The 23,742-nt window shown below is 35.7% G+C and overlaps 1 protein-coding gene across 1 annotated transcript in view; it reads left to right on the top strand.

The window, feature by feature from the left end:
- Window positions 1–23,742, top strand: part of ARAP2 (ArfGAP with RhoGAP domain, ankyrin repeat and PH domain 2) — a 123,884-nt gene that overhangs the window by 37,285 nt on the left and 62,857 nt on the right. The window contains 6 exon segments of the mRNA XM_075709047.1: window positions 12,709–12,824; window positions 13,964–14,163; window positions 14,920–15,005; window positions 15,691–15,873; window positions 18,030–18,204; window positions 19,638–19,772. Coding sequence (XP_075565162.1) covers window positions 12,709–12,824; window positions 13,964–14,163; window positions 14,920–15,005; window positions 15,691–15,873; window positions 18,030–18,204; window positions 19,638–19,772 — 895 coding nt within the window.

The following is a 23,742-nucleotide window of genomic DNA, read 5'->3' on the forward strand; positions in this document are numbered from 1 at the left end:
ATGTTATCTCATCACAGTTCTGCATGATTCTGTGGTGCTGGCTGTTCAGGTATTCTAATTGTGCAGGTCTCTCATCCACAGACCTAAATTTCTTTCTACTACACTTCATGCAGATGTATTTTGAAATTAACCTTAGGAGGCCTGTGCAGATTTTGTTCTAGCTGCTTGTCCTTCTAAATGGAAAAGTTAAAGATGCATTATCAGTGTATACAAGGCAGTTTAAGGAAAGCTGTTGCTTGTAGGATCTAAACACAGATACCTGGGGTGAATCTCCAGCTCTCTGAATGTCAGTTGGAGCTTTGCCATTACCGTCGGAGTTGCCACTGTTTCATTTTAGTCCATTTTTTTGTTTCATTTCTGAATTCTTGTTCGTCCTAGTTTCTTAAATGGCATGGTCATGCTGGGAAAATATACCTCCTTCTAACATCAGTGTGTTTGTAGATTGCAGCTGCCCATCCTTGCTAATATCGAAGGATTTTTTGGAAGATTTTCTGTTCTCCAAAATCATTGTAGCATGTTACAAGCCTCCCCACCCACAATTGGTACAAAATGCTGCTGCTGGGTTTCTGAATATCCTGAAATGGGGCAATTTTCTAATTCTAATTCTAGTTCTATTTTACTGTTTGTGAGAGTCTCTTTTACAGTGTTATCTTGATCAAGCCTTTGCAATTTTGGTGCAACATCTGTGTGATGAGGTGCACCTGCATACCTTCAGTTATGAGCCAGAACAGCTTTTTCATAGCTGTGCTTCACCATGACATGAAGTGGGTTCAATTTGCTGGTACTAGGTCACGATGTTGCTGTTAGATCAGCCTGTAAATCAGTGCTTCACTTTTTTTGTCTCTTTCCATGAACAAATTGCTACTGTAGGTGCTATTCTTTACTGATTTGTAAGGCATCTTGACTTTTTTAACTTTTCATTTGTCATAGTATTTTTCTTTTGAGTGTGGTTGTTCTGTGTTTGTACAAACAGTTTGTATTTTTCTGTTGGATGTTAGCCTTTGCCTTCTCATTAGCAGAAAACAGTTCCATTGCAAGCTTGAATTGACTTGATTTTTACATAAGGTGATTCTAGCTTATAATTTTTGAGTTTTGTAAGATGGATATTCATAAAAATTTAGACTGTTACATTAATTAAGACAAAGGCTTTTTGGTTTAGTAAGGCTATATTAACGCTAGACCCAGTCCTGAAACATGAATGTAGTACAGATGATTTAGAGCTGGACCCTTGCTTTATTTTCGACTATAATAAAAATATTTGAATGGCTTCTCTGTAATTGTATGGGGTTACTGTTTATTTGAGTTGTGAATGCCTTTGGTTAAATTGTGTAGCTGTGACGGTTGCCCTTCTTGAAGTTAATCATTGTAAAATCAATATAAAAAAGTCACTAAAATCAGCTGGCAATGGCTTTTATATGAACTCATAGTAAAACTTATTTACGATGGATTTACTAGGAATTCAGTAAACTCTATAAGCATTTAATACTCTAGCTATTTTAGTATTTAAGTAGCAAAAAGTAGATTGCTTATTTGTAAACTGCATTGACTAGTGAAACTCTCTTTTACACATTCACTTTTATACTAACAATGTTTTCTTTGTGTAGAATCATTACCTTCATGATAAAAAGCCTAGGCAAATATGAAGGTGAATAGCTGCTAAAGAGTACCTGTGTGTCCATTAGGAATTTTGCTTTACAAAAAATCAAAATACTTTCAGTGCATTCATCAGCTGTTTTCATCTTTGTCTCATAAAGACAAATTAGTATGTGTGAAACTAAAGCCAGCAACAGGAAATCTTTAAAAACAAAAGAAAACAACAAAAAAACCCTCAAACAAAAGCCAACACCCACTCCCTCTCTATTTTTGGTTGAACTGAATGTAGGGAGAATGTCATCCTAGGAGAGAAAATGCTGAAATGACTGACCGGGTTAGGAAAGATTCCTGCCTATCAAGAGCCATTGTGCACTGTTTGCTGTTGTCACGGCGTCAGCCCTCTTTTGGTCCAGGCACTCCAGGCACAGACGAATGTATGGCAAAACTGTTGGTGCTGCTGTCCCTTCACTGTTTTAGAATAAATATTAAAGAAGTGGGACGAATTCACAAATCATAGTTTGGTCTCCTTAGGTTTCTGATTCTAGGCATCAGTAGGAAGTTGCTGCTTTACACTGGCTTCCAGAAAATGTCTGTACCTCCATGGCCGTCTAAGGCATGTTCTTCAAAGTATATGTGCATGCATGCACGCATTCAAAATATAGTTCTTCTACTAAATATGTATTTACATCATCCATAAGAAGGAAATTTATTTTGCTATTTTGGTTCAGATATTTACAAAGTTTCTAAGGGTCAAATTTTAAGGAAATCTGAAATTTGGTGGGGTTTAATGTCTCCTTTCTGCTAGGGTGAATATTTCTTAAACAGATGAGAATTTATACCATCTGGCCAAAAGCTTTTGTGTGGGTCTGTACTTTCCTTAGTGTATTTTTTTTTTTTCTCTTAAATTAAAGATCATAATGTCACTTGTTAAAGTGCAACTTTTCTCTTCATGGCTTTGTGAGCAGCAGGTGTCTAAAATCTCCCTAGCTAGAATAAGTACTGTTAGTGCAATCCAGAGCTCTCCATATTTCATTAAAATACTCCTAATAAGGTTTTTTTGTGTGAGTTTTGTTGCAATTTGCATCATCTCAGGAGGGCCATTCAGTTTGATAGGATCAGAAAGCTGAACTGTTAGTTTTACTAACATCAGCAGGGAAATCCCCTAGTGATCCAGTTAGGATAAAATGGGGTATGTTTGGAATTTAGGGTATTTGGAAAGCCATAGATCCTTTTCTTTTCTTTCAAGATTTCAAAATTTCCATCATAGTTAATCCTACTTGGATGGCACTTTAAAAAACGCTGAAATATTTTAAAAAAAATTCTTTAATTAATTGTCCTCTGTAAATATTTTGAATTTTGCAGATTACTTGGAGATTAGATTAATGAGTAAAAAAAGCTTTGGAAAAATTTATCAGAAAATGTTACTTTTGCTAATACTTACTGAAGGGGAAATTATGAATTATTTTTACTTGTGAAGTATGTCAGAGAATTAAATACCAGTTTTCTCTATTTTCCAGTGACAACTGTACAAAAAGGTCTATAAAGAGGTTCATCAATTTTGCATGGCCTCTGGTCTAGGTTTTTAAAATACCACAAAAACATTCACAATCTGTCCTTCCTCTAGGAGTTCAAACACTTTGTTAGCAGTTTGTCTGGACTATGAATGCACAAGAAGATCTTCAGTGTGTGTGTAAAGCTTCAGCAAGAAAATTACAAAGATGTGAATTCAGAAAACCATAATTGTATGTGGTACTTCTAAAATACACAGATCCTTCTTGTCTCCAGAGAACAGTCTTGATAAATCTTCCAAGAAGGTTTCCAGTTGTAAAGCAATTCCAAAGAGAAGTCCAGATGGCTACTTAAAATATTAATAGTAATAGCTATGTTTAAAAACGTCTTTGTGTCAACAAGAGCTGCTCTGGATGCTCATTACAGGGGAAGTGTTTAAAACTATGTGTGAGTTTGAGATGGTGGCTATAGGGATACCTGTTTCAGCTAAATGGGAAAAAAAAAATCATAGGCAGGTGGAAGGGGTCAAACAATAAAAGAGGAAAATTGAGGAATTTCCAGGTAATGATAGGTTTTGCATATGTTAAACTGACATTCCTTTGGGGTGAAAAATGTGTGAAGTGAGTAGCAAGAAATGAACTCTGAAACAGAATGAATTTCCATGTGTAACGAGTTGTGTATCTTAAGGAACATGGTTGTCTCTTTCAATATGAGGCAATGTTATAAATGTCCGTTGGAATAAGACTAAAGGTGAAAGCCTTGAATATGGGCTGGACTTGCTCATGACAGGGTTTGAATTTTATGTGCGTGTTTATTTAGCTGCGCTATCTTTATATCATCTCATGATGTTTCATGAAGCAGCAAAAGTAAAGATCATAGCCCAGGCGGGCTGATTTCGGAATGAGCTCCATGCTGCAGAGGAGCTCTGCTGGAAGGGAGTTACCATAATTGTTCAAATTGGAGCCTTCTCTGCACTTGGCTTTCACATGGCGGCGGGGGGGTTGGCAACAAAGGAGTAGTTTTGTCTCTTGCTTGATATCTGCCAGGGTATTTGGGAAGATAGCAAGGCAGGTTTTGTATGCAGTGTTACCAGCTTGCTTTTGATGCTTGGTTGTGTCTTGTGTGTCTCAGATGTGAGACTGTTGCTTTCCTAGTATGTTGAGTGGCAAGAAAAAGAAAGCATGTGCATGCAGAATGGAGTATGGTCTGAATCACACTTTCTGTAGCTCAGCTGAACTCTGAATTATAGAATAGTTGAAGAATTCAGTCCTTTCAGTATTTTTCTAAAGCAGCAATGCAGATGACTATGGTACCTTTAAGTCATGAACTCTACTTTCCAGTAATAGCTTTAAAATGCTATGTGTTAAAATGTACAAGTTTATGTAGAATTCAGTTCCTTACGTTGATGCAACAGCTCACACAAATTGTTGCAGAAATAATGAAAAGGTTATTGGACCATCACTAAATGACATACATACAAATTATTTGTAATGGCAAGGTGTGGTTGCAGCATGGATTCCCCCCCCCCCCCCCCCCACGTTTCTGCACAAGTGAGAAGCTGCTGTACATTTAGAATTATAACTTTTCCTCTCCTCTCTGTTGTCATCTTCTTGCTTCATTTTTGACGACTAAGAAATTGAAGCTTTTAATTTATGTATGTATGTATTTGTTTGTAGCTGTTGTCTTCGAACATCTCTTTCCAGATTGTATCATCTTGTCTTAATTCACTGTGACCGTACACTAAAGCCTTTTCTTCTGGGACTGGAGAGGAGGGGAGTGGGAAAACCTAGAGTTCATGTCCTCTGCTCTGACTTATGTTCCTTAAATCTTGTTAAGACCGGAGGTATTCAGTGGCTGCTATTATGTTGAATTTGATTGAAGCCAAGTATCTATCTAGAGTAAAAACTTACTTGAGGTTAGGTAGGAATTTGTACACCCACTCTAAACATGGGAAAACTGGGCTTGTTTCCAGAACCTTAATTTCATGCAATTAAATCTATACATTTTAATATTGTGCAGTAGATACTATAATATGCTATTTTCTTCCACAGGATCACTACCTCATTCAGTGCATTGTTTACTTAGTAACTGTTCGATAATTTTAATTTCTTTTCATGGAGTAACCTGTGCCTTTTTTATTGCACGCTGTTGAAAAGTGCCTTACAGAAAGACTCCTTCACCAGTAAAGGAATGTTCTGTGAGCGGCTATTTGAGGAACAATGATTAATTTATTTTTCATCAGTTCCTGTTAGGTAAAGGAACATGATTGCCTCCTCCATAGGACCACACAGTTTCGAGAAACAGAACGAATGACTCAAATATCCATATATTTTGCATTTTCTGTTTTATCTGTCTTTTATGGGGGGGTTGGGAGGGAATAGTTTTCTGTCAAACTATACCTGCTCAAAATACTGCTTTCATAGGTCTCGGCTGAAGTCCAGTTGCTCAGCAGTTCTGCAAATCAAACCCTAGAGCATAAAGTCAGGTACTAGGAAATGAAAAATGTACAGTGAAATGACTGTATGCTAAGGCTTTTGATTTACACTGAGTAGAAATTGGCAAAGTCAAAGATAAGAGCTAACTCTCCAGGATAGTGTTCAGTCACTTTAATTATGTGATCCTCCTTTTTTTTTTTTTTTTTTTGTATTTTGCAGCCTATACAGGAAGGGGGCTTTCATCTTCATGTGTCCTAGATCCATCCCATACAACAAGCGAGGCATGGGCTTGATGGTGCATAATCAAGTGATTTAAAATTGTATTGATACTGCAAAATACACACACATAGCTGCTGAAGTGAGGATTCTGAATTACTTCTGTAGTAAGTGAAGAGAGATTTGTAACTTCTGTGAAAAGTAACATCTAAGGTTGTAACTACCTTAGAGTGCTGGTCAGGAATGCATTTTTGAAACAAATCTTAGTTGTCCCCAATTCTTATGTGTTGGCTTTCATCATAGAGCTATTTCAGAGTACATGTACTAGATTTCTTTATTATGTAATGATGTGATGTGCTCCAGTAGCATATCCGATACACTCTGCTGCAAACAAGCCTACTGCATGGCACTGACTAGAGTTTATCTAAGTGTCCCTTCTCAGCTTTTGCTTTCTTCCTTCTTTTTAACCTCCAGAATTACGGATGTCAGGTTGTCATTACAAAAGGTTTTTGCAATAATAGTTTGAATCATTTTCAAGTGGTTCTATTATGGGATGCAGGAGTTTTGCTTAGCCAAGTAAAGAACCTAAAATTGATGATGTGACATCATAACAGATGAGCACCAAGCTACAGAGTTAACATGCACAGACGACTTAGAATTCTAGCATCTTCTTGCTCATCAGGGCTTGAGTTGGCAACTTCATGTTCTTTTAACATCATTTTTGTGTGTGTGTAATTACATATTATATGCTTCACTGTGGTTTAATTTTGAGACCTCATTAGGAAGACTGTAAGAGAAAGTACATTTGTCTTTAGTCGTAGTGGTTTTTATTCCAATCCATGATATGTAACTATCACCTAAAATCTATATTAAAAGATTTTAGGCTGTGATGAAGGATGTAAGTCTCTAAAGATTTGAAAAGCCTGATGAAAGGTAACTGGGGAGGCTAAGCCTAAGTATAGTTTAAAAGGAGAGGAAATCAATATAAACTTGTGGAGAAGAATTAATATCATCAAAGCAATTTCTGCATTACTAGCCACTGTTTCTCAAACTCTGATACATAAATATATCTTAATTTTTCATTAACATGGAAACAATTTTTTCCCACCTTTCTGTTGCAGAAATTAGCCTTCTTTACTAGCTGGAAAGGCTGAAATATATAAGGAGGAGAGGAGAGAAACTATGATTGATTTATCTGAAGGATTCTAGTTACTGGCTTTTAATTTCTATGGAATAATTTGGTTGTTTGAAGGGAATCAAATGCCGTGGGGCTAGAATGAAGGAAAACTCTAAATCATATTAAATAGTTAAGGGAATTCTCAGATCTTTCAGAAATAAGTCTTAGTCTAATTGTTACAAACTTTGTGGTAGCTTCCCCAAAGTAAACCTAAAGAGCTATTGCAAATAGCAAAGGTAAATTCAAGGAAACATGTAAGGTTGTATTTTGGAATGCCGATCAGAGATACTGACTTTAAAGGTCAAGAACTTTCTGTGTTTGGGCAGTAGGACAAAAGTAGCGTCAGAAATATGGACGGGCCTTTTGTAAATTAGTGGTAGGATGGTAAGAAAGATGGATGTTTAAAAAAAAAAAAAAAAAGCATGTGTGCATATATAAAGACACACATACATATACATACGTGTGTGTATATATATATGTTTATATGTAGTATATATTTCTTGTTGTATTATCTGGTACCTCTTACCATTACTGGGGCCTTATTATATATGTGTGTGTGTGCACGCACACACCCCTTAAATATTGCATGACCTCAAGGTCTGACAGCTAAAGTCAAAAAAAAGCAAAGGGACCATGATCTCTTAATTTACAGGAAGGAAACTGATATGCAGTGAGAATACTCACTTGATGTAGCAATTTCCAAAAGCACTATGTTCCCAGCGTATATCAGTATTATTTCTGTACTTCAAAATATATTCAAATATATATTTACATATATATGTATATGCGTGTGTGTGTGTGTTTGTAGAAACATGTTATCTTGAAATCATGGCAGCATTTTCTCTTTTTCTCTGCTGTTGCTGTTATCCCATTAGTTCTCCAGCAAAAAAGCTGAGATAAAAATATGGATTGATATTTCTCATGTGAAAATAATAGAGTTAGTTAACCTTTAAAATAAAACTTGGGATTTATTTCCAACAATTTTTATGTGAGGGGTAAGGGTAAACTTATAATTGTGGTTGGGTTTTTTGGTTGGGTTTTTCCGAGATGGTTTCCTGAGGCAAGTTTGTTGTGATGTTTTTTTTTTTTTCTAAAAAATCAACTTTATATATAGTGGAAGTAATGTTAGATTCATAAAAGACAGTGCATCCAAAGACATGATTATAACAGCTAAAAAAGTAAAAGCTGAGGAACACAAGCAGCAGCTCTAGAACTCCTGTGTTGAGATGAATTTTGGTTTGACTAAACCAACAAGAATGCCAGCCCAAGTGTTACTAGTGCAAAAATGAGTGGAAGGGGAAAAATAAAAACAAAAGAAAGAAAAAGTATTATAGTTTCCAGGGAGAAGAGGAGTGGTTTTGTAGAGAAGGTCTGTTTGTTAACTGAGAGCCACAACATTCAGCCTCTGATTACAAATTTGTTTAAGAATTCCATGGAGAAAGATGCCTAGGCCTGTCTTTTTAAGACAACATACCAGAAGTGATGTGTTCAGCAGCTCTGAAAATTAGACTTGTTCAGATGTAGCTGCATGATTTTATTCATATAGGTACTTAAGTTTTCCTTAACCTTGGTGTTTATTTCTGTGTCTGTAAAACAGTGGTGATATATTAGAAAAGGTATGAGTGTAATTTTGAAGCTCCTTGAATTTCACCCAGAATAGAATTGAAGAAAGGTTAGTAAAGCCCTGTTTCAGGGTAGCTTTTGCCTATGAAAAGATAACACCTAACAGAGAAAGCAGTTTTGTACACTGATATGCACTCTATAGATACACGTTAAAGGCACGTTGAAAAAAAAGAAGTTCTATAATTTCACAGTTTATATACAGATGACAGGTTTTCATAGGTTATGTGTTTTTCAGACGGGGGTGATTAATGACAGCAGGACTCACACATTCTAATCATTCCTCCTTCAGGAAGAAACAACAGCTTACTAGAAAGCCAGTACTCATCTCATAGTAACTACTTTCCCCTATTAGTATTTTTAGCCTTCAGTTGACTGTGCTGTTTAGTGAATACTTTTGATCTATTATTATATCTGTAAAAAATTTGGTGTTTTTTTTTTTATAAGAAGCTCTTGTCAACCCATTTTTCAACCTTTCTTCAAGTTAATGAAGATAGTATAAATATAGACATTTAAGACATATCCATATTGTAAAAAAACCTCCAACCCTCAGCTTTCTCTGTGCATTTTTGCATTTTCTTAAACTTTTCTTCAGTTGTCAGAAAGTCTAACACAGTTTAATCTATCTGAAACACTGAGCTTTCAGTCTGTAGAAGTAAGACAATTCTTATTCTGGAAAGATACTGCTTGGTCTTGCTGTCAGTACATTTTGTATAGTGCTTGAATGGCCCTATTGTCCTCTTGTGCACTCAAAGTGAATGAATTTATCTTTTGAAGTGGAGCATTTCTTTCTTCCCTGTACCAATTCCCACTTCTGTTTCTGAAGGAGAGAGCAACACTGCACTCCTGAAAGCATATAATTCTGAACCTTGAAGATTAGATTCCAGTGTACCTGTCGCTCACAAAGACTGGTTTATGCCAAGTGTTGTACAGTTACCATAAAGAATTTGTTTGGGCCACTACGGAAATAAGTTCACTGTAATGTACTAATGAAATTGGTTAATTTGCCACCACCTTCAGTTCTGAAAAGTATATTCCTCATTTCTAATTTCTTAACCTTTCTGACATTCCTCACTGAAATTCAGTACTGTAAGTTCTTATGCACTTGCTAAATTTAAAACATGATAATAGTTATTCTCTCTTCAGTGGGATTGTTCATACAATGGGTACATGTGCAAATTGTGGAGGGTTGGTGCTCCAGCTAAAGATAAAGACTTTATGCATTTAATTTCTAGAGTGCTTTCTTAGTTCTGCATTCTGAAGTTCAATACAACAAAGTTTGGTGTCTGCGCACATCTATGTCTGTGAAGACAATCTTTGGCCTGCAGGGTGCTTCCATGCAGCCTGCTCCCTTTTTGCTCCAAGGAAAGTGGGCACAGCTAGCTGTTTGAAGGCATAAAAAAGACGAGATTGAAGGCATAAAAAAGACGAGATTGAAGGCAATATAGATAGACATTTTCAAGAAGGAATGGTATGGAATAGGTAGATGAATAAAGTTTAGTTACTGTTTCTTTTCTCTAACGTCATGTAATGAAATTCTCAGTTATCGGGGAAAAAAAACCCAACATACATGCACAAAAGGAACTACTTTCTTGCACAATTAGTATTTGGGAAATTTATGAAGTAGGATGCTGCGGAGGCCCCAAAGCACGGATTTGTTTAAAAACCTTGTGGATGCGGCTGTCAGTGGCTAGTAAGTATGATGGCTTGGCTGCAACTATTTGTTCAGGGACTTTCTGAGCTGAAAGTCCTTATATTGCTGGAAGCTTATTTGGGAAGATGAGAATGTACCTTTCCTTATTTACATTCTTTTTATGACAGTTGTCAGTAGCAAGTGCTTAAAGGGAAGCTACTGTACGAGGTGTACTTTTGATCTGGCTCAATATGGTAGTTATTATTTCAATTTTCTTCATTACTCATTATTTACCTTCAGTAAACTCTAATCTGGACGTAAGAGTATATTGAACTCCTATTAACCATGATTTATGGCAGTTAATAAATGAAGAATACATTGCACTGTTGTTCAGGTACAAGTATAGTCTCGTTACCTGTCCCTTAAACATCAGGACTTCTTAAGGCCAATTATTTGAAATAATTGAAACACCAAATGAAACCTGCATCCAATGTACATCTCAGAAGTGTAAACCCTTTAATTCTAGAAAGTTAAAGTTTATCTTTTACGTTTTGCTCACTTGATTTATGACACTGCTGCTAACAGAAATAAAAATTTAGTATTTTTCTATCCTCAGTACTTTTTTTTTTTTTTTACCCTATATTTCATGCTTCTGTTTTTCTCACTGGTCATGTCTGACTTTAAGAATGCTCCACTGTTACAGAGCATGCTGTCAAGTTCATACTCGAAAAGAGATTATTCTGCCCACTCCTTTACCATGGAACTGATCTTTGAGGATGAATTAGGGACTGTGTAGGCTTCACAGAACTCTCTGCTCTCTTCTACGGCAGATGTGTCAGTATGAAAACCATTGATTTATAGGAAGATGGAGTGGGGGCTGAAAATGAGGGGGGAGAATAAAAATGTCTATGTTACAGGATATGAGGGTAGAAGAAAGGTAGAAATATTAAAAATATATTACGTGAAGAGCGGCTAAGCCAGGGTACTTGTTGAAAAGTTACTATTTTTTATAAAGGTTTGTGCTGAAATCCAAACCTGGGTTCCACACCTTTACTGTCAAAGGTAACGGAAGGTAAAAAAAAATAATAATTCTTAATAAGAAGTCCGGCAAGGAAACATTATGTGACTTATCCCATGCTGTTTAAGTAGTGGAAATTATGGCATTTTGAAAATCTTGGCTTAAAATGGGCGCTATAATGCCTTTCGGGGCATAATTCTCTTCAATGCCCTTTGTTACCCTAAAGTGGTATAATTAGTACTTCCACTTGTGCGTAGACCCATTTGTGTGTTTTATGTCAGATTTAGCCTTATCAATCATGGCTAAAATGGTATTTTTATTTGCTCATACCTGAAATAGGGGAAGGAAGTGAAAAGTTTTGTGAAGTATCTTCTCCATGTGAGCTTTAATGCTCACAAAATTTGAAAATCTTATGAAGAGAAACTTGTCAGTGATGCACGTTCAAATATGTATTTACTAGAAGAACAATCTGCTCTGCACAGGCAGGTAATTCTGAAGCTTTTGCCCTCCAGTGCTTGTATTTTTATCAGCCCATACCCAACCACTTGTAATGTGGGAGGTAACAGTGAATATCTTGCAGATGGTAAGATATGTGGATTTGGCTTTTGGCTTGGGTGATGTAGTTTGGTTTTGTTTCTGAGTTACTGTTTCCAAGAAGTATGCTAATATTTCCAGAAATTAAACTGGTGAAAGTGACTACCATTAGATGAACATCTTAATCAGTTTAAGAAGGAGATACCAATGGTGTTCTGAATAGATCAGAAATAACGTAAGTGCCTATCAGTGTTTCCAAAATGCATGCATTTGAGAGCACCTCACAAGAGCTCACTGAACATTTTATTTCCTAATTGTGTTAATGTAAGATTAATTTTTATTTTAAGTATATTGTTCCATGCGGGGGGTGGGGAATCAGCTTTCTTGGTTTAAAGCGAAAAAGCTTAGAGTTTCTATTAATTGGGTTACAGATGACCCATTGTCTATTTTAGCTGCCGTAGGACTTTTTTCAAAGACAGGTTTGACATGTTCAGTTCATGTGATACATCAGAAGCATGAGCAAACAAAGGTTTAAGAAAGAATTTTATGCATAATATATTTTATTTTGTTGAAACAGTCTGTTTAAAAGCAGGCAAAACTGCTGTTAATGAGAAGAATTTAGATGTATAAACATTATTTAGTCACTACAGCATCATTTAAGCTAGATAATTCCATAGTTTTGGATCCACATTTTAATACAATCTGTTAACTAACCTTTTTTCTTTTATTAATAGTTGCAGCGTGCATTTTTGCTCCTACTAACAATCGAGTAAGGTCATTCTAGCAACTAGAAGTGTAGTGTTTGGACAAAATTTAGTATAGGCTTATTTATCCGTTGATGAATTAGAAGAAGCTTGCATGTTGTGGCCAAAATGTGTATTACTGACCTTTTTGGACTGTGCTGATTTAATTGTTTCATACATGTTTGATTCTTGAATGATAAAACCCTGAACTTTCATTGTCTTTTCCCTAGGATTTTAAGACGGGATTTGGTATCACTTTAATCCCTATGAATGTGGCAAATGTAAAACAAGTGGATCGGACTGCAAAGCAATCTTTTGAAATAATTACTCCTTATAAAAGCTTTAGGTGAGAACTTTAATATTTACATTACAAAATATAGAAATAACTAATGCATTAAAGAAGTACTTGCTTCATACAACAGAGACCTAGTTTGGATGAAAAGGTAATGTTTTTATTAAGAATGCTCAGCACTTTTTAAAAAACAGAAGGATTTTCTTTACTTTCTTCAGCTGTGCTTCATCTGTTACCTCCCTGACTAGACATCCTGTGCCCACAGATTCATATTTTTATATAGCCTTCTTTGTTCATTCTGTATGAGGACAGAAGAAAAAAAAAAAGTCACTTTAACAACTTGACTCCCTCTTAAAGAATAAAAAACTGCAGTAGTGAAATAATGCTGCATCCATTTAATATTAAGCATTTTATCTGAAAAGAAAAGAATCAATCATGTACCATCCCTTGTAGAAATCCTTCATTGAAATCTGTAGAAAATTTCACTTTGACTGATTTTTAAGAAAATAAAAGTATATGCTAATAAGAGCCTTTTGTTAAGTGTTGTAGTGTTTCTTAAATGAAATCTCAGTAATGCAGGAGAAGAAGAAATCACATTGTTCTCCTGGGCTTGCTCAATATTAGCAAAGAATTTCCTGTCATTCTTAGTTGACTAGAGTAGCAGGTAAATTAGTCTTGATCAGTGATTTGAATCTGTGGCTAGCTGGTAGATAGCTAGTTCTTTGACTTTCTATAAGCCATCACCATGTTGGTGTTTGCTCTTTTTTTTTTTTTTTTTCCAAAAAGATCAATTTAAATGAAAATAATTTTTTGGCTGTTGTAGTTAGCAGTCTGTCTTTACTCCTCAGTAACTCTCCATGTTTCCTTAGGTGTCACTATGTTCAGGCTTTAAGTTTGGTATGTGGTAACACAAAAAGATTGAAAGTACCTCAGAAATGTAACTTGAAAGTTACAAAAGCTATATAGCTCATGCTAGTAGTGGTTTTGTTGAAAACTGAACACAAAAACGGAGGGAGTTTTCATTGACTAAAAATACAAAATAGTATGTTCCATCTTAGTGTTTATATCTGTGTAGAGGAAGATTTTTTGACTGTGATTTCAAGTGTAAATGTAATAAATAAGAGAGACTACAGACTATGTTTAATTGGGCTTTAAAATAAAGATCAATAAAACAGAAAAGTCAATTGTTTCAGCTTTACAGCAGAGTCGGAAAGAGAGAAACAAGACTGGATTGAAGCACTGCAGCAATCGATAGCAGAAACTCTGTCTGATTATGAAGTAGCTGAGAAGATTTGGTTCAATGAGTCCAACAGGAGCTGTGCTGACTGTAAAGCTCCCAGTCCTGACTGGGCATCAATCAATCTCTGTGTTGTCATTTGTAAGAAGTGCGCAGGTAAAGTAATTAATGATAGGCTGTGTGGGTTCTACAAAATGTCATATTTGCATATCTGTTTATGTCCTTGAATTGGCTTTTTTATTTTTACAGTTTCATCCTTGTGAAAGTTTTGACAAACAAAAAGTGAACATAACTTTTTTTTTTTTTTTAATACCAAGGTCATCCTTATTCTAAAGCACTTCCATGCATAAATGACACGTTTGTAAGGTGATTGGTTTCCCTCAGATGAATAATCCTTCACAATTAGTGGAAATTAAGACATGCTAGCACTTCATGGGAAATGGCTGGCTTTTGCAAGGCTGGATGCCAAAGAATAACTATTTTCACTGTATAAATCTGGGGTATTAAATCTACTACATCAGGGCATATTTCACTGCCAATAGGGATAGCTTTTTCAGATACTACTAAAAACCTAGATCTATCATGTTTTATATTTAAATATGTGCTTAAGCAGTAGATTCAGGAAAATAGTTTGTAACTCCAGGCTTGCTTTCAAAACAAACCCTCCCAAAAGTATTCTACATCAGACAGCCTACTTTGTTTATTTATTACTATCAAATACAATCCACTTTAAAAAAAAATATTATTTTAGAGCTTTTGGTGCTTTTATTTTATATTCAAATGTCAAACTCAGCCTTTTTTAAAAATAGCAATTAGAATAAATCTGTCTTCATTAAATATTTTTGTTACCTCAGCAGAAGAGAAACTCTGTTTAAGTGCTTTAGTTAAGTAAAAATACTCTTGGATTTTCAGGACAGCACAGGTCTTTGGGACCAAGAGATTCTAAGGTCCGGAGTCTAAAAATGGATGCCAGCATTTGGAGCAATGAACTTATTGAGGTATGTTGTGGTATTCTGTTTGTTCCATCTTGAAAACTACTGTATGAATACGAGTTATTTATTGCTATACTCACAAGAAAACTGAAAATATAGCTGCTAAATAACATGCTGCTCTTAGAGAAAACTTGATGTTTCCAGGAATAATGTACCTTTGTGTCATTCAAAATACTTGTTTGTTTTGATAACCATCTGTACAATTTTTCTTAGTATTTCTCCAAGCATCTAGTTTTTTGGGGGGAAAAAGAAAGAAAATGCTTTTGGAGAGCAGTCATGGTGAGCAATATTGGGTAGGGGAAAATAAAGGAAACTTCTCACTACCAGTGTGGTTGCTTGGGGTGTAAAAGCTGGTGTGGATAGAGAGGGTTCAGTCATCAGTGTTTTCTTTAAAATATATGCTAGTCTTCTCTGACGTTTTACTGGTATTTTTCTAATATGTGTTGAAATACTATAAATGGTTAGCCTTGTAAAGCTTAGTTGCTATTGACGGTCAATGATGACTACAGACTTTATTCATTTGCACGTGACCATAGGCAGTGACAGAGAGGCTTCCATTTCATCTCCTGCCGGGAATTTTCCTTTCTTTAATAACTTTCTTTTTCAACTTTTAGCAGCTGAAAACTATGTAGAGGCTAGCTTCATATCCTTCATGCTATTTTGCTTGGTTTTTTTCTTGCACCTCATCTAGCTCTTTATTGTCATTGGAAATAAGAGGGCAAACAGTTTTTGGGCAGGAAATCTTCCTCCAGATGAAGAGCTGCATATGGATGCCCCCGCAGAAAAAAGGATAGCATTCATTACACAAAAATACAAAGAGGGAAAATTCAGGAAAGCACCTTTTCACTACAAAACCAAGGAACAGTTGAATAAGGTAATACTAGAATGGGTAAGCCCATACCCTACCTTTTGTATTGTATTGTATCTGTGTGCAATTTGGTCATCTTGTTAAACTAGTGAGAAATAAATTCAGAATCCTGAGTGACATTCTCACAGAGCTGAACAAGAGTTGTTTTGGAGCCTTTACAGGAGTCATTTCATGATTTCTTAGTTCCTAGTTTTTCCAGTTTGTTTGTAAAAGGTTATGGTACCTATATGGTGCCTGTAATGCATCTTCCAGAGCCATCAATGAATATGGTTCTTTATTTTTCTTCAAATGCACACTCTAGGGATGCAAATTCCCACTTCACTTCTTTAGATTTCTTCTTTATCTGTTTTTGATATCTTATATATCTGACATCTAACATTCCAGTACATTAGGTGATTCAGTGTTATCAGTGGTGAAAGTAGCTCAGGCACACTTATATAGTAGCTCGTAGCTATTTGGAAATGAAACAAGCTAAAATTAATGATAAAAAATGCATGTTATCAGTGTTTTCTTTTACACAAATAACAAATTCTTTACAAAGTGGAAAATGCTAATTATAATTACCAATTTCTGTGTAATTTTTGATGTCCATTTGACTGACTTCTAGTATCTGTTGATTTCAGAGTCATGATTGTTTAGGGTTTATGAATACAGAAGAGTTTAAGTGCCTATATTTTTTTACAATGCTAATGCATTCAATTGCGTGCGTCAAATTGTCTCAAAGGGTATGCAGAGATTGTGGGGAGGCAGAAACATTTAAAAGTTATTGTGGTTTGAACTAGAGAGACCTAATTCGTTCAGTGGTTATTGTGTCAAAAAGGAAGTGTTATTTTCCACACACTTTGTAAGTTATATGTTAGTTATACGCATAAGATAGTTAAAATATGGGCATATAAGAATAGTTGTCAATAAAAAACTTCTAGCCAAAGTATAGAACTGTCTCACTGCGTAGCCTGAACTTAGGTTTTCTGCATTTCATTGGAATTGGGAAACATTTTTGGGCTTCATGGGGAACTCTTTATAATTTTGCAAAATAAAACATTTGGATTGTTTTCTATTCATTGGTAGCAGCTGTGCAAGACACAGTATTTAATATTGCAAGTGTGGATGACAGAAAATAGCTCTGTGTTTTACAGGCTTGATTTATCTGAAGTCTGTGTTTTTTGTTGGGGGGAAGATGTCTGTCAATTAATCATTTAACTACTGGGAAAAAATGTCAGATGTAGTGGTCAAATTCTCTATAGAGACATGAAATTACCATGTAATAAGGTGGTCACTGCTAAACAATCCTAGAACGTTTACTGAACAGTCTGCCCTGTCATCTTGTGCCTACTGGATGCTTACATGTTTATTAGAGCAGATGAATTTTACAGTAGTACTCTTCTTGTGTTGAGTGACTTCTGCCTTAATCATTTCAGAAAAAACTCATTTATTAAATAATTTAAATACATACTAAATCATAGAAGTTGTTGTGGAATAGATTGCTGTAATTGTGTAACTACTCCTGGTTTTAAGGTTTTGGACCAACATTTTGAAAGGATGAAAAAAAAGAAGTTTGTTATGTTTGTCTGTCTTCATGTATACAAAAAAGAAAGGGGACTGATGTTTTAGGATGTGGTGAGGTAGTTAAATCTCAAGGAAGATGATCAAGTATGAAGACACCCTGAAGAATAGTTGCCTTATTGACTGTGACCGTAGTTTTGAAAAACTACCTATGAATTTCAGTTTGTTCCCTAGTGACAGAGTTTAAGGATCAAATCTTGTCTCTTTGGTTGAACTTTTGAGGTCTGAAATAGTAAGATTTTTTTCTTTAGTAGTTTGGTGTGTGAAGGAAAATGAGGCGGAATTTTTCATGTAAATAAACAACAAGCTTCCCCTCCAGCTGTATTAATTCATGTTATCCTTTCCAAGTTGTGGCAGCAACACCTCGCAGGATTTGGGTTGATGATGCTTATGTTTTGGGTTTTCTTTTCTTGTTGTTGCTGCTTTTTTCTAGATTCAGACCATACTGCATGATTCCTGCTACTTCTCAGTGTTTATGGTCTTAGAAAATGCAGGAGAACTGTATTGGAGGTGAAAGGATTTGCATCTAAATTACATGTACTTGTTGCCAATAACTTGGTGATTTAAACAGACTTCTTATTTTCCCTCTCCACGATAAGGCCCTGTGCGCTGCTGTAGTTAAACAAGATGTGCTAGAAACTCTGATGTTGCTGTTTAGTGGGGCTGATGCTATGTGTGCCACTGGAGACCCTGTTTACAGTACTCCGTACTTACTAGCCAAGAAAGCTGGACAAAGACTGCAAATGGAATTCCTGTACCATAATAAGTTCTCAGGTAGGATATACTCTCTTTGTTTTGATCTTCTAATTTTATTTTGAGCAAAAGGGAAGGAAGGAAGGAATTCAGAAGAAAAATTGGCATTGACTTGAACAACAGTGGTATAGCGGAGGGGGAGTTGTGATGGCGTTAATTGTATTTCAGCAGGCAGCGTATGTAATTGTGTACGTGTTAGTTTTATTTTGCTCAGACACCAAGTTTAGGACTTAAATAATAAAAAAGCCAGTGATAACTCTTAGACCTCATACCCTTATTTATAACACAGAAGAAAAACATCATCTGTTCTGCCAATATTATCAGGCTTTTACTGGAAAAAATGGGTATATACAGTTAACATGTATCTAAAGTATTCATCTGGGGCTTTTGTTTGTTTTCTTAAAAATTATTTAAATTGTTATCTACCGCTACTGTACACAGACCTACCTGTTTTTTCACAAACTCGCCTCCCAGAATAAAACTCACCTCTTGAATGTGTAATATGATCTATCCCCAGATCACAAGTTCTGTTACAGATTGGAGCATGTGATAAACTTTGGCCTTGAAAGTCAACAGTTCTGGTTGCAGTGTGTGACTGTTGTGAGGCTCTTGAAAACAGAAAGCTATTCTTAAAAATAAATAAAAAAAAAAAATCAGAGTATGGATGTGCCTGAGCTTACCTTTTAAAAGAGCTGTACAGTATCTGAGGCAGTCTGGGAATGAAAGTTCACATGCAGATTTACGCTGGAAAAAATTAGCTATGCTGTTTCGCAGCCAGCATTGTGGACATACTCCTGGACCAAACACAGTGCCTTAAGTTTTGCCTCAGCATTGCTCCGTCACAAGTGCCAGGCACTGGACCGTAGGATGTTGAGCTCGGTCACTGTGCAAGCATGCAGCTATGGGTTTTTTCCTAGCTATGCTCTCAAGTGGTCCTAAGGCTGTAGAGAGAAGCTTGCTTGTCTTGGCTCTATCTTTTCTACTTTTAGCCTTCCAGCCAAGGTAGCATCACCATGTGCTGGTGCTAGTGTTTGTTCTTCTCTTCAGAGAAAGGGACGCCATTGCAGGTTGACAGTGATTCTCTGAATCATTGTCTGTCTGCTGCCGGTGTTGGTGGTAAACTTCTAGACAAGCCATCAAGAGAAACAGTTCCCTTCTGTTGGAAGTATGTTACATAAGGGATGAAAATAAAAGCTTAGTACACCAGAAAACAATGTTTTAGATTACATTGGCAAGCAGTAGTAGACAATGGCAATGCTGTAACAAATGTGAACCAATTTTTTTATGAATATGTAAGAATTTTACTCTAATTATAAAAATAAATCAATAAGATGTATCTGTGCTGTAGTAAAGATATTACAGAGCAATTGCGGATATGCAGTTAGAAAGGCCTGTGTAGAAATGGTTATAACTGATATGTTCTGTATGTTATTTACTCCTTTGTCTTTTAATAGATTTCCCAAACTATGATACTTGTTTTGAAAGTGGCTTTCCTGAAGATTCTTCACATTCTACCTTTCTTTGTGAATTCTTATACAAAGTTTCTTCTAATACTGCTAAGCTTCTTACAGAGAAGAAATTAAAAGAAGGTATTTTAGTTTTACTTTATGCATTTGAATAATACATGAATATGTATGGTTTGGATGAATTTGGTTCTTTCTAACATCTTGCATTACTTTTTACAAGAAAAAATCCCTTTGAGATGACATATCCTCTTTTGATTCGGTAGACCTCTTTCAGATAAAGAAAATACTGATTGTCTTGATCTCTTTATTCAGTGGTTGGCAGAGCAAGAAAACTGAACTACTGAAAAATTATTCTGTTAACAGCAGTTATTGATAAATAAAAAACACTTAGAAACAGTTCTCACTTTAATTATATTTAGATGGATGCTACTAACTGCCAAAAAGTAGTTTCTATCTAAAATGATAATATTCCAGAAATCATTGAAAAGTATCACTGACTTTTTGTAAAAGTCCAAATGGCTAACACCTAGGATATTTCTCAAGCCCACAAATTTTAAAAGTATTCCAAGTGGACATGAGCACTTCTGACAACTTTACAACAAGTTGAGCTTTGTGGGGTGAAAATGTGTGTATATCGCTGTAGATATACATGGTCTTGTGTGTATATCAGTCTTCTGTGATTTCTTCTTTTTTTTTTTTTCCAGACAGATGTTACCAGATGATTTTTTTCCACAAATAATGTAGATTTTTAAAATCTGGGCTGATTTACGGTTGTGCTTATTGCTCCTAAAATGTTGTCATGGCATCCTGTGTTGGTATATACATATTTTTGTATGATTATGTCCATATTCTCGTGGTGTATGCCTTTAAGATCCTTAGCAAAGATTAAAGCATGTTAAAGTACATAACTACTATTTAAATACACTTCTGAAGAATCTATATGTTAATGTGGGTCCAAATACTTGAAAGCGTTGGGTGATCAACAAAACTAATGCCTGATCACAGGCATTTCCCAGCAACTCTGCAGCTGTTAACAAAGACACCTGTTGTGGTAGAGGGCTGCTGCTGGACAGGACTTTCTTGAGGATTGTTCTGAAGCTGCACTGAGCTTATTCAGGAAAGAAAGGAATAACTGCAAACCTCACTACTACTTGCTCTAAGTGCAGACCTTGTCTTCTGCGTGTGGGTATCTATATCTATATTCATAAAAAAACTTTAAAAAAAACCAACCTCACTGAGAAGTAGAAAGCAGATACAAGGCAATACTACTGGTCTCTTCTCGCACAGTGGTGCGTTAGAAGCGCAGTATAAGTTTGTAAATACCTGTACAGACAAAAGATTCAGCTATAAATGCTCACAGAATGTCTTCTGTAGTACTTTCTGGGGAGATGCAGTGGGAGTGAGCATCATTAGTAGGATGCTTTAAAAATATTTATGAAGAAAACCCTCAGACAAGAAAAAAACTGAATTCTGTCTGTCTTCCGTTTTCAGCAGACAGAAATGAAGCTGCTTTAAAAGCTTGTAGTCTATTGCTTAGCACTGCACTTGGAGGAACATACAGTAAATGAAAGGGAACCAGATTTTCCTCAGCTCAGGTTTTGGCCTCTGAAATTGTGATAGCGTCTTGTAGATGGTAGATGTTCTGCTGTTTGTTTTGCGGGGAGAATTTTTGGGGGGAGTCTTTGCTTGGTTTTGCATTAATGTTGAATTACCTATGTGTTTGTCAGGACTGATGTTTCTGGGATGGGTGCTTTACAGATACATAGGAAGATAGGTTTCTGTGACCATTTGCAGTTTAAGAAGACAAATGATTAACGGAACAAGGGAGGAAGATGTAATAATATCCTTTCAACAACAACAAAAAAAACCATGCGATTTTGAATTAGAAACTGCTCTTGCCTGAGGGCTCTAATATATCTCAGCCATGTGTAAGAAGTATTATGACAGAAGGGTGGTTTTTTTTTTGCTATTTAAAAAGTAAAACACGTAATCTTTTTTCCCTTCTGTATTGATGTTTTCCCTACATCAAGAACTGTATCTACCTTTATAAAATCTCATTAACATGAAGTAGTAGGGGATATGCATATCGCAGATTGTTGAGAATAAGTGGTATAGGTGGTAATTTTTTTTTTTCTTCTTACTGTCTTTAGAAAGTAATTTGACGGTTAGAGTACTAATGTGTGGGAGATACAGTTTCAGTTCCCTTCTCTGCGTGCAAAGATTCAAATAAGAAGGTCACATTACCCAAAAAAGTGACCTAGTTGTTTAGTTCTAGAGAAAAGAAATAAGCTCTCCTGTTGAAGTGGTTCTGACTTGCTGTGAACTAACTGAGTTCTCACCGGGCCAGAGAGGAAACACCATTCTCTAACTGGGGGTTACAGCACTTGTCTAAATTTTGGGCCCTGTCCCAAAGTACATTGGGCTTTTGAGCTACTGATTTTTTTTTTTTTTTTTTAAATGCTGTTTGTGGAAAGGGCTGCAAGTCAGAATCCTGTTAAGCTGTCTAATCATTAAACTAGGGTGAAGTTCTTCCTCAGTGTTACGAATCTCTGAGGCAGTTGTCAGTCTTGCCTTCAGTGCCAAGGGCTGAAAATTTAAGTGCTGTGTTTGTTGTCACAGAAAACTGTTATCCCTTTGTGGGCTGAGCCCTAATGGTAAAAGGACGCTTAAGAAATCATTTAGTGATGTGAATTGAACCCAGGTTTTACAACGAATAGGTGTAACACCTGGAAATATAGTCCAGTTTTTCATTATGTGGGTTTCAGATAGTGCAGGAGAGAGTAAGCCAACTTTGTGTGTACTTCTCATTATAGCAGTATCAGGGGTGCATAACTTTTGAGGAAAGTTGTTAATTAACAGCTGTTGATGATCAGCAGAAGAGAGCTCAGACATTGGTGCTATTCTGATGCAATGGATCAAAAAGTAAAGGTTAGAGGTTTAGTGGCTAAGGTTTGATTTTTTTTTTTTTTTTTCTTCTTTTTTAGTGTAAAAGGTTTTATGGAGCCCTGTTAAAAGCCTTGACATTCCAAAATCACCCTTGAGAGTTTTAACAGTTTAATGAATATTGAAGCAGTGAGCTATTTTGTAGAATAGGCTTTGGGGGATGGGAGGGGGAAAGCTGAGGGACAAAAAACCCTAAAACAGGCAAAACCGCCAAGTTTGATGTTCAACTCCTGTAAAGCTATACATTTTCAAACCCTTTATCTTATGTTTATTTTAGTATTTAAAATGTGTGTTTACAAAGAATATAGATAGAACTACACAGCAAGCAGCGTGAAACAAATAAATACTAATAAAATAGTACTGTATAAATCATATAGCAAATAACAGAAATAACTAAAAAACTAACAGAAAGAACTAGATGTAAGCTAGAATGAACGCATGAATATTTTGAGTAGCAAATAGTCATTAATATGCTATCTCATGTGCTGTATTCATATTTTAGGTTCATAAGAGGAGCAGGCATTTGGTCTTAATGAAATATGCTAAATAATACTTTTAAGTTGCTCTGCTGATTTTTTTTTTTTCCTCCACCTTGTATTTTTTTTTTTTCCCAAGTGTAGATGGCAATTACTAGATACTCCAATATATCTAATTCAAAGTTATTTGAAGATAGAATTCTTAACTAGGTAACTTAACCATGCTCAGCAACTGTAAATTGTTACACGTTGAAAGCACCCTACAAATGTTAGCATTCTGTAAACTACAGTGTTGCTAAATTAATTTACCCTTGCCAGGTATAGATGTGAATAGCAACAAGAGAGGTCTCCAATTCATCCTAATGTGAACATGCCATCCTGAAATGGCTCTAGCTACTGCCTGTCTATGATGTATCCATTTATCTCCCCCAGTATATAGGAATAAATTCTGTACAATTTCATTACTATCTGACACTTGGGCCTGCCGTAGGAGAGAATTGAGCTCAACTGCTGATGTACCTAGAAAGGGTTGTTCTATTAACTTTTCTGTTCTTCAGTTTGTCATCCTCTACTATTTTGGTAGGATTTTTTTTTTTTTAAATTAATCACATTAAATAACACAACTTCTGATAGTGTTTTCCTTGGGTTTTCTAGTAGTATGCAATGGATACAAG

Source organism: Pelecanus crispus, chromosome 4, assembly GCF_030463565.1.
Source record: "Pelecanus crispus isolate bPelCri1 chromosome 4, bPelCri1.pri, whole genome shotgun sequence".
Lineage (NCBI taxonomy): Eukaryota > Metazoa > Chordata > Aves > Pelecaniformes > Pelecanidae > Pelecanus > Pelecanus crispus.